At 59.2% G+C, this 13,409-nt stretch overlaps 1 protein-coding gene across 3 annotated transcripts in view; it reads right to left on the bottom strand.

Annotated features, from left to right (window-relative positions):
* The window catches only part of SIM2 (SIM bHLH transcription factor 2), a 62,794-nt gene extending 50,080 nt beyond the window's left edge, over positions 1-12,714 (bottom strand). Inside the window, exons 1-3 of one of the 3 annotated variants that reach the window (XM_087757969.1) lie at positions 12,116-12,714; positions 11,728-11,910; positions 2,535-2,617 (exon numbers count right to left, since the gene is read on the bottom strand). In XM_087757969.1, the coding sequence (XP_087614095.1) occupies positions 2,535-2,617; positions 11,728-11,902 (258 nt within the window). In that variant the 5' untranslated portion in view covers positions 11,903-11,910; positions 12,116-12,714. Of the gene's footprint in view, positions 1-2,534; positions 2,618-11,727 lie in introns of all 3 variants that reach the window. The other 2 variants (XM_087757970.1, XR_015704812.1) reach the window with 2 other exon arrangements.
* Positions 12,715-13,409: the final 695 nt, after the last annotated feature.

Raw genomic sequence — 13,409 nt, 5'->3', positions numbered from 1 at the left:
GTAACTGTGCAAACTTAGGAAAAGAAAGTAAAATAAATCAGCATTCAAAACTTTATCACGCTTGAGGAGAGATATTTATGCTCATTAAGCTATATCCCTACAGTTAGTGAATCTCAACCAATGGTAATACGTAATGCAAACTTGAGTTCCAATCCTACAAATTTTTATTGATGGGATGTTGACTGGAAGGTAAATACTACTTGTGTAAGTAAAAACTAAAGTTTCATTTAGTCATATATCATTCGTATGAGAAAAAATAATACGATGCAAATGGTACAGGTTAGCCAAAACTGGCCACGATTTGGACATGCAAACTATGAGTCTGGGGGTATCTTGATTCTTCAGTGCCCAGTTTGAGGCATTTTTTCAAGAGTATCTGATATTCCCAGTCAAAAAGTATCCATTATGTCTAACCAGTTTAGGAAGCCTTGATCAACACATACGTATGAACATAATTGGAAAATATATGTGGAATAGAAAAAAAATTTTTACAGTACATAGATCAAACAAACACCTATTTTAATTCATCTTTTAAGTTACTGAACTGGGAGAGAAGCAATAAAATCCTGTATGCTTCATGTTCTTACAGTGCTGCCCCAATAAGAAAATATTCCAAATTATTCTCTGGCCTACTAACAATTCTACAGCATGTAATTGAAACCAGATTACTCTTTGCCTTTACTTTTTTTCTTTTTTGGAACATAAATTAAATTTTGTAGAAGTATTCAAATGGGAAATAAATTATTGCATCCTTAGCCATAACTCTGCTTTTAAACACTGTCATCTTGCAATTTCTCTGCCCAGTATCACAACTAAAACCGTGTCAATGCTTCCATTACTGCATTATATGGTGCAGTAGGTCTCTAACTTTCCTATACAGAGAAGCACATTGAAGCTGAAACTTCACATGTAATGTTTCAGTCTAAGAACCCTTCAAAAAAAGTCTACAGTAAATGTGGGTTGATTAAAATGTTAAGCATTCATAATTCAGAAATAACTGAACTGTAAAATGAGTATTACAGGTGATTAGCATATAATGTTACTTAAGTTCATTTAATGCCAGACAAAATGTGAAATAGCTAACAGGGAGGCGGAGCAAGTGTAACAACAATGATTTTTATGATATAACTGTATATGTATTTTCTAGGTAGACCAGTGATTCTGAAACTGTTGATAGGACATCAGCTACTTAAAACAGAATTTTCAAAGCTAGAAATACCTCCACAGGAGATAATTTTGAACTTCACCAATTTCCATTCACTGTATGCTCTCAGTAACGCACGCTTCAAATCACTCTACCCGAAGCCTGCTCTCTTTTTACTTCAGGAGAACGGGTGATGTTTTGCAGGGCCGCAGTAACAAATAACTAACTGCGCACGGCATTTCAAACGCCGGGCGGCCTCGCACAGTTTTCCCAGCCAGCCCGCCCGGCAGCCTCTTTACCTCCCGCGGAGTACGCGCCTGGCTTGAGCCTGAGGAGAACGGCAGCTACCTGAGGGGGCTGCGCACGGCCCTTCGGCCGCGGCCAACGGCCGGGGCGCGGGGCGGCGGGCGGGCGTTGGGGGGCCAACGGCCGGGGCGCGGGGCGGCGGGCGGGCGTTGGGGGGGCCAACGGCCGGGGCTGGCCCCGAACGCCAGCGGCGAGCGGGGAGAAAGGTGGGCGAGCCCTCCTGGCGACTGGTGGGCGGGGGGGAGCGGCCGCAGACCACGAACAGGGTTTCTGTGGAGGTTTTTATCCCCAGCCGAGTGAACAGTTAAAACAGCTCCAGCTCTGTGACCAGGAATTAACCTCCCACAATAAAAACGGCCGTTAAATGATTACGGTTTACTAGGTCTTTAAAATCGGGGGAGAAAAACCCTTGCTGTATTAAGCAAATGCAGCATATAAAAAAATTGGAGCTAAACGTAATTATTTTTTTTTTCCTCCGGCTGGCACACACGCCCCAGCTACGACTTCCTAAACAGTCCTACGCGGGGGGAGTTGAGAGGAATTCCAGAGCAGATCAACGGGGTTGTGAACAACGGTATTTTCAGGTGCTAACGTCCACGGGAGATCTAATCCAGCTGTGCACCCCCCGCCTCGGGAGCCCAGCGCTCCCTCACAGGTTTCCCCTCCCGAGTCACCGGCGGAGAACGACGGCCCCCGATGGCCGGCACCCCTCCAGCCTAAAGGCGCTCCCCGCCGCCGCTGGCCGGGGGCTGCCTGCGGGACATCCCCGGCAGCTCTGGGGCCTCTGATTATCGCTCTTACGGCCGGGAGACACTTTGCGTGCACGGAGAGGCGGTTAGTGCCACGGTAAGCTGCTACTTCTGCTAATATCAAAGGCGAAAACAAAACAAAACAAAATAATTGAAGTGGTTGGCGTCTCGGTTTTTCTCCCCTCCCGGCCGGTGTGAGGCTCGGGAGTAAGGAGAAGGCTTCACGCAGGCTCCTCTGGCGGCGCGGGAGGAGGAGGAGAGGCGGGAGGCTGAGCACACCGCAACACCAGGCTTCCGATGCGCAGCGCGTACGAGAGGAGGAAGGCGTCCACTACCTGAAGCAAATGGGATCCGAGCTCCTTGGCCACGTTATCCAAGGGCCCTATCCTGCTCGGCTGTCCCCAGGCGTCGCCCAGACCTGCAAGGGAACCAAGGAGCTGGTTAGAGCGGGAAGCGGAGCGGGGCCCGCCCTGCCTCCCCGTCGGGACACGCTCTCCCCCCTTCTCCCGGGGGGAGCGGACCAGGCCGCGACGCGGGGGCTCGGGAGGCGGGAGAGACCGAGTGCCTTCTACACACACCCGCGGGAAGGGAATTGCTGTTTCTCTGGAGGTCCCGGCGAGGGCACCCCCGCGGACGCGCCCTCTCCCTCCCCGGAGAGCCGCCCGCCCTCCAGCGCTCCCCCGGGGACGCGCCTGCCCAACTGCTTCCCCTCGCCCGCCGTGCCGGCACCGTCCTGCCGGCAGCACCGTGCCCGTCCCCCCTTCCCCCGCGGCCGGGATGAGGGAAGACTGGCCTCACACTGAGGACCCGAGGGACGAGCCGTCGTGGAGGCAGGCGCGGAGCACCCGGCCTGCCCGCAGCCTTGCCAGGCACGGCCCCGGGCGCTTGGCGCCCAGCGCGGGGGTTCCCCCACGGAAGGCACAAGGAGCTGCGAGACGCTCGCCTGTCTTCTATTACCGCCCCGGCCACGCGTGCTCCCCGCGGGAGGTGCGGCGGGACGGCCCCTGACACCCGGCCGCGGCCCCTCGCCCCGCTGCCCTCCGCCCCTGCCGCCGGCCGGCGGGCTTGCGCGGGGGTGCCGGTGCCGACGACCCCCGCGCTGGCCAAGGCGGGCCCCGGCTGGGGAGGGGGCTGAGGAGGTTAAAGAGGGCCGGAGCTCAGTCGTGGGGGAAAGTGCCCTGACGGCCTCTTCACCTGCGCACGGACGGCACCGAGCAATTTGCCGGCGCGATTGCGCAGCTTCGCCCCCTCCCGCGGCCAGCCCGGCCCCGGCCGAGCTCCGGCCCCGCCGCTCTGCCCGAGCGCTGCCCGGCGGGCTGGGGGCAGCCCCTGCGCCCGGCACTGCCCTGGGGACAGCGAAAGGTTATTGATGGAGCTGTGTTGTCGGGCGCTTGGGGGGCGGTGTGAGGGCCCTGGTCTGGGGTTTGTTTGTTTGTTTGTTTGTTTGTTTGTTTTTTCATTTCTCCCATGCAAAAAAGGCTTGCACCAGCACCCCGGTGGAGCTGGGACCACTACCCGTGCCAGCCGAAGAGCTGGAGACTCACGTCGGCACCTGATGGCAGGCTCTGCAGCGCGCCATTGCCCGCAAGGGCGCACAGATGGGGGGCGGGGAGGAGGGAGAAAGGGGGCCGCAGCCATTTAATGCCTCCTTTTTGGAGAGAACAGAAGGCTTAAGCCCTCGGGGCTGCAGCGCCGCTTCTGAGAGGCCGCGGTCCTGCCCGTGCTTCCCTGCAGCCGAGAGGCGCTGGGCAGGGCCGGCGGCGGGTGAGAGGCGGGGACGCTCGGTGCGGCCAGCCCGGGTCGCGGCGGCCGGGGGCACCGGGGGTCCCGTCTGCGGCGTTTCGCGCGGGCGCACACGCGTGCGGTGGGTGCGCAGCCCTGCGCCCTTCACCCGGGCAGCCCTCAGCGTCGCTGCGAACTGATACGTGCGGCCATGAAACCCAGCGCCGCGTTCTCCTCCGCTGCCCTCTCACCGACCAGGTGCTTTCAAAGAAACCTCCCGCCGCAAGCCTGCAGGGGCAAAGGCCGCTGCAGCGGGAGCCCCGCTCGGCTCCGTTACGGGAGGGAGCAGAAGTTGACACCCAGGCGGAAAGCCCTGCCCTAAGCCCCGGCTTTGGAGCGCGTTTCTGAACGTCCCGCCTGAAGCCCTTCCGGATCCGCGCACCCTTTGGCCGGGTGTCCGCAGGTCTAGAAAGGATGGGAGCCTTCCTGCCCGCTCTTGGGCGTCCCTTGGGGCGGACAGGATCTCCCACTGGAGGAACGGGGGGCGGCGGAGAGGACGCGTGGCCAAGCGCGGCTGCCCGCCCTGCCTCCCCCCGAGCTTCGCCTCCTCCCGGTGCCCCGGTGGCAGCGGAGCCTCGCCCCACGCCCCGCTCCCGCCGGGCAAGCACAAAGGAGCCGGCGGCTCCCAGCACCAGGCGGGGTATCCCGGGGACCTCGGCCGCCCCCGGCGCCTCCTTGCTGGAGTCGCAAGGCAGTGGCAGCACCCCAGGGCAATCCCGAGAGGAGGCGTCTGTCTCCCTGCCCCGTGTCCGTCGCTCCGGCTGCCCCGGCCGCTCTCTCCAAAGAGCGGTGTGCGGTTGCGCTTCCGTGCGGGCAGGGGGAGGACACCTTCCCTTCGCGGGGGGAAGCGCTTGGCCACGCACTGGGAAATTTGCCTTGAAGAACCAAACGAAAAGTCGCATTTTTCTACCGCCGTTTCCCAATTCGCAGCTTGGAGAAGGCTCCTAAACTTCCAGGGACCCGTCAAAATGTTCTTTCTGCTGAAACGCAGCTTCCCCTGGGGCGAAAAGTTTGAGGATGGCAGAGATCCTGCAGTCTCTTGCCCGAGGCGGTAACAAACGCAACCGATGGAGTCAGTCCCGCTGCTGCGCGGCTTGCCCTTATTTCGATTTGCTAATTGCAAATCTCGAAACATGGGTATTGTATCCCTACAAAGGGGGTTACGCATAGCGGTGTAAAAACTGTCCTGAAACCAGCCCTAACTTTCCGAAGGACGAAGCAGATTTTGAGCCACTCACGAAGAAGCTCTTCAAGAACGAACCGTGTCTCTGCCTCGCCCGTGCGTGGCAATCTGCTCCGTCCTGCCCGTGACGGCTGGCCAGGCGCGGTTTCACAGCATCCCCCAAATCACCGCTATTTTTGAGGATCTTTCCTAACCCGGACTAAAAAAAAAAAAAAAGTCGCTTCCGCAGATTTGTTCCCTTTGAAATTGTAAATCGGAGTTGCAATTGCGAACTCTCATCAAACGTAAACGCGTTTGGTGGCTCAGCCTGGCATTCGTCTGAGCTTATTTTAAAGCCGATGATTTTATCATTTAATCCACCGGCAGATCGCTTTGAAGGTGGAAACGAAACGAATAAAACCTTACGTTCAGATAGAGGACTAACGCCCCTTAACTTGTCTTCCGAGAGATTTGCAAACGCGCAGCCTACGTCCTGTAAACATATGGATGCAATAGACTCAGACGAGCTGCTCCTGCCCAGCCAGTCAATAACGCACGTTTTCGCTCACTGGGCTGGAGCGCGGCCAAAAGAGCTGCCGATACAAAGCGAGCGTTTCCTACACCGCCTAAACGCGGTGGGAGTTTGCCGGGCTGGCCCCGGCCGGGGGGGGGTCTCCGGCGGGGAAGGCCGCCGGGTCTCTGCCCGGCTGCGCAGCCGGTGCGCTGTCCGACGGGTCGCTTCGAAGGCACCGTTTGAAAACGCCCCAGTGCGGCACGAATTACCTGCGACGGGGGCCCAGAGAGCGATTTCCCTGCGAGCAGCCGGCGCATCCTTCCTGCAAACGCGGGGGACACCGGGGGGGGGTGGCCTGTCCCCCGAGCGCAGCCCCTTTGCCGCGCTAGAGGGTAGGGGATCGCCTACAGCCAGCGGCTTGGGGCTGCTCCGGGCGCTGCCGGTAGCCTAAAGCCCGGAGAGCCGGAGCCGGGCTCGGCGGCAGAGCCCGCCCCGGCGGGCAGGAGCTGGCACGGCGAAGCGCTGCCTGCGGGGAGGGCGACTCGCCGGCCCCGGGCGCAGCCTCCTCTTTCCTGGCATCCCGCCGTCGGCAAACACGGGTGAGATGAGCCCCTCTCCTTGTCTGCCCTCCATTTACTGGTGTCTGTAACGACCGCCGGTCCCGTCCCCACCGGGACGGGCCGGCGCTGGAAGGGCAGGACGGGCGCAGCGGGACGCCTGGCAGGCAACGCTAAGGGGGAAATAACCGGCCCTAAGGGCGGCTGTGCCCGCCAACCCCTTCACGGGCACCGGCCGGCCGGTTCGGCTCCGGCAACGGCGTCCCGGGGACAGAGAGTGGGTTTCGCACCGGCACCCCGAAGTTCGTGCTGCTCTGCCGCTGAGAGACGTGGGGGTTCTCACACGAACTCGCCCCCGGCAACCCCGGGCACGATTCCTCCCCACCGTCTTCTGGCATCTCTGGCTGCTTTACAAAGTACCTCAACATCGGCTTTGCACCCTTTCCCAGTTTCCAGGGAGGGGAGCGAGTTAAACTGTAACAAGATCTAGAAATCTTTGGGAACAACTCCCACCTTTGCTCTCCAAATATATAAATTCGTACACACACACATTTGAAAGCCCGGTAGCTTTTCTGCTTGGGATTCTGCTAAAAGAATTACTTAGCGACGCGTTATGTTAAGTATCGGATTGCCCTGTAACTTGGAGTATTTCCTTTGTGTCTGCTGTATTGTTCCCCGGCTCCTCCGGGGCGCACGGTCCCCCCGCGTTATTCAATAGCCATCCTTCACAAGGAACCTGGGTCCACTACAAGCGCCGGGATTTTCAGCGCCGCCTCTCCCGGGGGATTTTTCCCCAGCGCGGTTGTGCCTCCCTCGGCCGGGAGAGCGAAGGGGAAACGACCGGGGGGACGGCGAGCTGCCGGGGCGGAGGCGGCCCCTGCCCTCCGTCGAGCTTCGGCTCCCTCGTTTAGGCGAGGCCCAGGGTTGGGTGGGGAGGGGGCGGCCTGTCAGCCCGTGGGGCAGCGGGGCGAGGGGCGAGGAGCAGAGCCGGCACCTTGCCCTAAGCCCCGGCTGCAGCGGGGGGCGAGGTAGCTCAGCCCCGACGGCACAGAGGCTCGCACCGCTCGGCAGGCGGATCCGAGGGGCCGGGACGGGTTTGGAGCCGACGGGGAGCCCCCGGCCCCGGCGGGGGTAACCTCTGCTCGGGGCGGGAGGCTCTCACGCCGGGGTCGCTTTGGGAAGGAGCAGGGCTGCTTTAGCTTAACTTCGGCGGGGCCGTACCGGCCCGCCCGCCTCCTCTCGGCAGGCTTCAGCGTCACCGGCTGGAAAGGCGGCCGAGGGCTGGGCGATGGGAGCGACGGACGTAGAGATCAAGACTTCAGTTGAGAAAAAAGAGAAGAAAAGAAAAAGGAAAAAAGAAGAAGGCCAAGTCCCAGACAAAGAAAAAAAAAAACCAAACAAAACCAAACCAAAAAACAAACCAGCAAACCAAACCAACAAAACAAAGCAACAAAAACGCCCTCCAGGACAGCCGGACAAACCCAAACCCCGCTCTTCCCGGCGAGCCAGAAACACCCGATCATGTTAACAGGCCCGAAAGCGGGCGCACGGCAAAAAGCGATGTCCCGGCCAGAGCCACGGCTACCACGGCGGTGACCCCCTGCCGCCCTCCCGCCGAGGCCGGGGCCACCCCGCCGCCGCCGCCCGTCCCCGCACCGAGGGCTGCCGGCTCCCGCCGCCTGGGAACGGCCGCGCAGCTCCAGGGAAGCCCTAATGGCACTTCTCTTTTAGTAAGACCTTTAATGCCACTATTAGCGGCTGTTACAATACAGGGGAGGTTTCGTAGAGGGATTACTCACGCCGCCGGGTCGGGCTTTATTTATTTATTTGATTCATTAATGAACCTCTTCCGAGTGCCTATGAAAATTAGATGAAATAGCTGCAATTCGCCTTGATTTTCTTAAAATATACATTCACGGCCAGGTTTAAATAGGGACCGAAAACTCTGTATGCTTCTAGTAAATTCTATTGTCTGCGTCTCGGAATAAGGAACAGGTCTAAGCTCTACCGCTGAGTCATTTTATTCAGATTATTTTGTATAACGCACATTATCGTTTGGGTCCCTTATTAATCACGTCGTTTCCATCCGCTTTAAACATCCATAAATGTGCAGTTTCATCGCCACTTTTGGAAACCCCCTCGGGGATGGGGGAGGGAGAAGGTAACGATTTAACCAGTCTGCCATAACCGGGGGGCAGAGAATCGCGGTTTTTAAACGCAATTCCTTCTCGCGTCTCTTTCTTTCATTTGCTCGTTTTCCGGCTAAAAAAAAAAAAAAAAAAAATACTGACAGTCAAGACAGAAGCAGTCCCGTGGTGTATTTTTGTTCTACAGTAATAAATGCCTTGGCAAAATATCAAAACACAAGAGACGACGATCTTACAGAGCGGGAGCCCGGGGGAGGCTGTAGGTTGCTGTCTCCTGGACTTTAATTCATGAATCTGAAGGTCAGAGCGCAACCGCACGGCAAAATCCGTGATAGCGGAGCATGGAATTGTGCCTTCCAGGGCTTGCACTTTGAGGGGAGAAAGGAGCTGGAATATAAATCTCCTTTCACTCTCACTTCTTTGAGCCTGATCGGGCGCCTCGGCGGGGGGATCTGTGAGTTCCGTCCAAAATGTGCATCTTCGGGAAAACCCTGGCCGGGGTGAGCAGGGGGAGCCTGTCTGAGCCCCCTTACAAGCCCTGTCGAAGCGCTGGGACCAGACATCTTGGTGAGGGTCTCAAACTTTGCCTAAACTATGTGTCAGCTCACTCTGGAAATAAAGCGGGTGGGGGAAGCCATCCACCGGAGTTTTTAGAAACACAGCCCTCTCTCTCTCTTCCCCTCCAGTCTAGACAGAGCTGGGAGCCAGGTTTATAGCTGGACAACGTTTCTGATCACGCTGGCTGCAGCTACCCCGGGCCTAGCATGCACGCTGGAGGGGTCTCAGGCCTGTGTCCCCCCGCCACCGCGGGCTGGAAAAAGTAAACCCCCTTGAGCCTTACGGGGGTGATGCCTCGGTGCCGGCCCGGGGCGCTGGACCCGCGGCGGCAGATTTCGGGGGCGACTCCCGGGGGAGCGCGGGCGGCGCGGCTCCCACTGCCCCGGGAGCAGAGGCCCCACCTCTATTTCAAGCCCCAGGACCTCGGACGCGGGTCGTCCCCCCCGCATCGGGTCCAGCATGCTGGAAGGGGCGCTTTCCCCCAGTCTTGCTGCCCACAGAATTGAAGATGCGGTGCCGGGCCGCCCCCTCGGCCTGTTGGGTTTCTCCCCTTCGCCTCCCAGTAAAGCCAACTGGAAACAACCAGCCGGGTAGGGGGGGAGGGAGAACCCCTCCTCCCCTCCTTCCGCACACAAATCCCGAGGGGAAGGGAAGAGAGAGGCGATGCCCCGTGTGCCCTCGGGCAGCCCCCCCTGCCCGGCACCGAGCGCCCTACTGCCGCCGGCGGGGGAGTGGGCACTGCCCGCGGCCGCCTCTCTCCGGCTCCCCCCTCTGCCCTCCACCCTCCCAGGCACTGAACGCACGGCTCGGGGACGGGAGGCGGTTATTCCCCCGGCCTGTCGTCCCTGCATGCAAAGCTTTGGTTTTAAACGTATTTCCATCCGTACTTAAGACGATGAAAGATCAGGAATTCGCTGTATGCATTTAAACGTTGCTCTTAATAAGCAGAGTGTGCGGAAGCGCACGCCCGGCCTGTTTAAGGAAGACAGACACATACAACACACCCGAGCCGGGGGTATAAACCTGCTCTCGGGGTCGTCTTGATGCTCGTGAGGATCGGTAGGGCTGGAAAAGCAGGGATACATGCAGCAGCATCTCGAAACGTGCCACTTTTCTTCCCTCCTAAATCAAAGCCATTCGGGGGCACGTTCCCCAGCAAGGGCCGGCGAGCGGCCCCCCGAAATTACGACGCGCTATTTCTCATCGGGAAATTTCCCGCTGGGGGATAATGGCTGGAAATTGCAGCGGAGCAGCGCCTCGCTTCCCCTGGCTCCGCTGGCTCGGCGTGCCTGGGGAGCGCACGCTAAAGGAGCCCCGGCTTTCCCTAGCACTGCTAGTATTTGCTCTCGAAATTACTGAATTAGATGGCCATAACGGTAAGCTTTTCTCGGTTTGGGAGTGGGTCCCCCCCCCCCCTTTTTTTTTTTTTTTAATTTGCAGGCTTTTAATAAAGGTTCTTAGAAACCGCGACGGAGAGCAGACCTTCCACTCCGGAATTTGCTAATTCCTTCACACCCCCTCGTCCGGAGAGGCACAAACAAGTGACAAAGCGGGGAGCTGGGCTTTATTTAGCCACCCGCAGACACTAACCAGCGTTTCATCTCACGTCTCCCATCAGCTCCGCGGCGGCACGGAAAGGACGGGCGGCCGACGGCTCCCCGCGGGTGCCGGCCGGCTGCCTCCCCTCGCCCACAGCGGCCCCAACCCCGCGTCCTTTCGGCCCTCGGGGTGTAGGTGTGCGGATGGCCCGGGGGGGCTGTTTTTTTACAAAACCGCGGGGGAAGGAGAGAGCGGTGTCAGGCCTCCTTGCTGCCTGTCTCCGAGAAGAGCTGCGGGAGCCACCGACGCTCACCGCCCCGCACGGCCCCGGCCCCGCACGGCCCCGGCCGGGAGGCAGCGGGGTCCCGGCCCCGCTCGGGGGCAGGTTGGGCTCGGGCTGGCCCTCCCCGCTCTCCCCGGCCGCCGGAGAAGGCGGAGGGCCTCGCTGCGAAGCCGCCGCGCCTTGTTTCCCAGCCTGCTTCCCTACCTCCAGAAAACTCCAACCAAAACAAAATAATAACAACACCCACACTATTTTTTTTTTCCCCCAGGCCGTGCCTGGGCACCGGCGGGAGCGCCGAGCCGAGGGGCCTGCCCCGGGGGCCGGGGCGGCTGCTTCCCGGGGCCGCAGACGCCGGGCACGGCGGAGACGAACGGAGCCCGTTCTCTTCAGGACGGTCCCCCCGAGCAGACGGAGCTGAACCGGCAGCAAAGGAGGAGGGGGGATAAGGGGGGGATTAACCGGACGGCTCTGCCCTCCCCCCCCCCCCGCCGCCGCCGGCCGGGCCGCCCGCCCCCGCTCCGCCGCCAGCCCGGCGCAGCCCCCGGCCGGGGTCCCCGCTCAGCCCGCACCCCCGGGCGCGGCTCCCGGGGCGGGGGGCTCGTCTTCATACGCGCGGCCACGGCGAGCTGTGTTCGTGTTTAGGCCTCACAGGACCGGAGCCGCTACTTGCAGCCCGCCCTCCGCACGCCACCCCCGCCGCAAGCCTCCGCTTTCGAGCAGCGCAGCGCTGCCTCCTCTTCCCAGGCAAGCGGGCTCCTTTCCACCCCCGGCGGCTTTTCCCTCGCTCGCCCTTCGCTTGCCACCCGGGGCTGGGAGCCCTGCAAACACCCCCCCTTCCTCCCAGGACGTAGAGTCGATGCGGCCTCGTCTCGGGGTACGTGCTCCCCCCCCCGCGCCCCGTTTCGGGCCGCAGCGCTGCCCCGTCCCTCCTGCGCGGGCCGGGCGGGCGGTGGACGGCCCCTCCCGGGGAGCCGCGGGGTGGTTACCTTCGGGGAAGACGGCTCGCATTTTCAGGTAGCTGGTGGTGAGGCGGATGATGGACGCCTTGTCCAGCTGGGAGGTGATGGCCGAGGGCAGGGGCAGGAGTTTGGCCAGTTCGTAGAATTCTCCATTTTCTTTTTCCCGTCTAGTCTTTGCCGCGTTCTTGGATTTTTCCTTCATCGCGACTACTGCAAGGCGAAGATGACACTGGCATATTAGACCCGATTCTTCCGAATTGCAGGGGGCATGGATTTCGGCTTCAGAGTTAGTATTTTCGTTTAAGGAAGGGAGGGAGGGAATTCACCCAAATCAAATCAAATAGGTAACAAAAAAAAAAAATTAAAAAGGGGAGAAAAAAAGGGGAAAGGGGGAGGGAAAAAAAGCCAAACCAACCAAACAAAAACACCACCAAGAGAAATGGTGCGAGGAGGGGGGAGGCGATCTCTGAGCCACAGCCACGACAGGCAAGCCGCTCGGGAGAAGGCAGTTCTGTTTTGACCCTTCGATATCTAGCGCTTCGAAACTGAGACTGAAAGACCTACACGAACCACGGTCCTCTGCCTGCAGCTGGAATCGGGTCTTCTCCTCAACGGGGAGCAAAGCACTGGGTTCCCTTCACTGAAGGATTTCTTCTACTCACTCCTTCCCCGTCCAAAAATAATAATAAAAAAATATTAAAAATAGAGCGTCCACGCAAGAAATCATTGGGCTAAGCAGGCTGAACCATTTTTGGACACTTTGTCTCTTAAAAAAAAAAAAAAACAGAAAAAAAAGAATGAAAGAAAGAAAAGGAAAGACCGCGCTGCTGGTTTAACGAAGTGCAAAACGATCTGGTCCCGGAGCCCGAGATGCCGAGGAGACGAGGAGCCGGCAAGGCAGCCCCCCGCTAAACGAGAGTCGCAGCCCGTGCGGAGGGAGCTGACGGCCGGAGCGCTCCGAAATCACAAGCTCGCATTTCCTTCAGACGCTTCCCCCTCGGCCGGCTCTCGGCGGGCGGCGGCTGGTCTGGCGGCAGGAGGACGCTTTTCCCCCGGCCCCGAGGGGCTGCTTCAGCGCCGGGGCGCGGGGGGCGCCGGGCCCCGCGGGGCGGCGGCGGCGGCGGCGGGGCCGGGCTGGCGGCGGGGCTGCGGGCACCGGGGGCTGCTGGCCGCGGGGCTGCTCCCGCCGCTCCGGCCGCTGCGCCCGGCTCCAAATGTGGTTCTCATGCGGAGTCAAATTAAAGGATCCGTTTTCCTCGGGACCAGTGCCACTTCAGCGTTGTCTCTTTCCAAACAAGTCCGAGCGCTGGCAAAGGCGCGGGTTTGATTTTGTTGGATTTATTGATTGGGTTTTTTTTCCTCCTTTTAAAGAAAAAAGAATTTGCAAGATCAGGAATTGTTTCTTTTATTATTATTATTATTATTTGTCACGTATTTAAAGAGCAAAGCGGTGGCTCTTTCGCATAGACATGCCTTTCGAAGGCGAAGAGAGGGTTTGCTACATTCACCTCCCGCAAGGAGCAGTGATCCTCACCATACAGCAAGGATCGAAGGTAAAATTCCCCTCCTCTCGGAAATCCTAGCCGCCACGCTCCTCGCCTGAAGGCACCGATATCTCCGCTTTTTTTTTTTTCCTTTCTCTTTTTCCTTTTTTTTTTTTTTTTTTTTTTTTCCAGGGGCAGAAGGAGCTCTGAAGTGGACCCCTCGGT

This window comes from Nipponia nippon, unplaced genomic scaffold (assembly GCF_047370975.1).
Source record: "Nipponia nippon isolate SJK-2023a ecotype South Korea unplaced genomic scaffold, ASM4737097v1 scaffold_2, whole genome shotgun sequence".
Taxonomy (NCBI): Eukaryota; Metazoa; Chordata; class Aves; order Pelecaniformes; family Threskiornithidae; genus Nipponia; species Nipponia nippon.
This window is presented reverse-complemented; position numbering and strand designations above follow the sequence as displayed.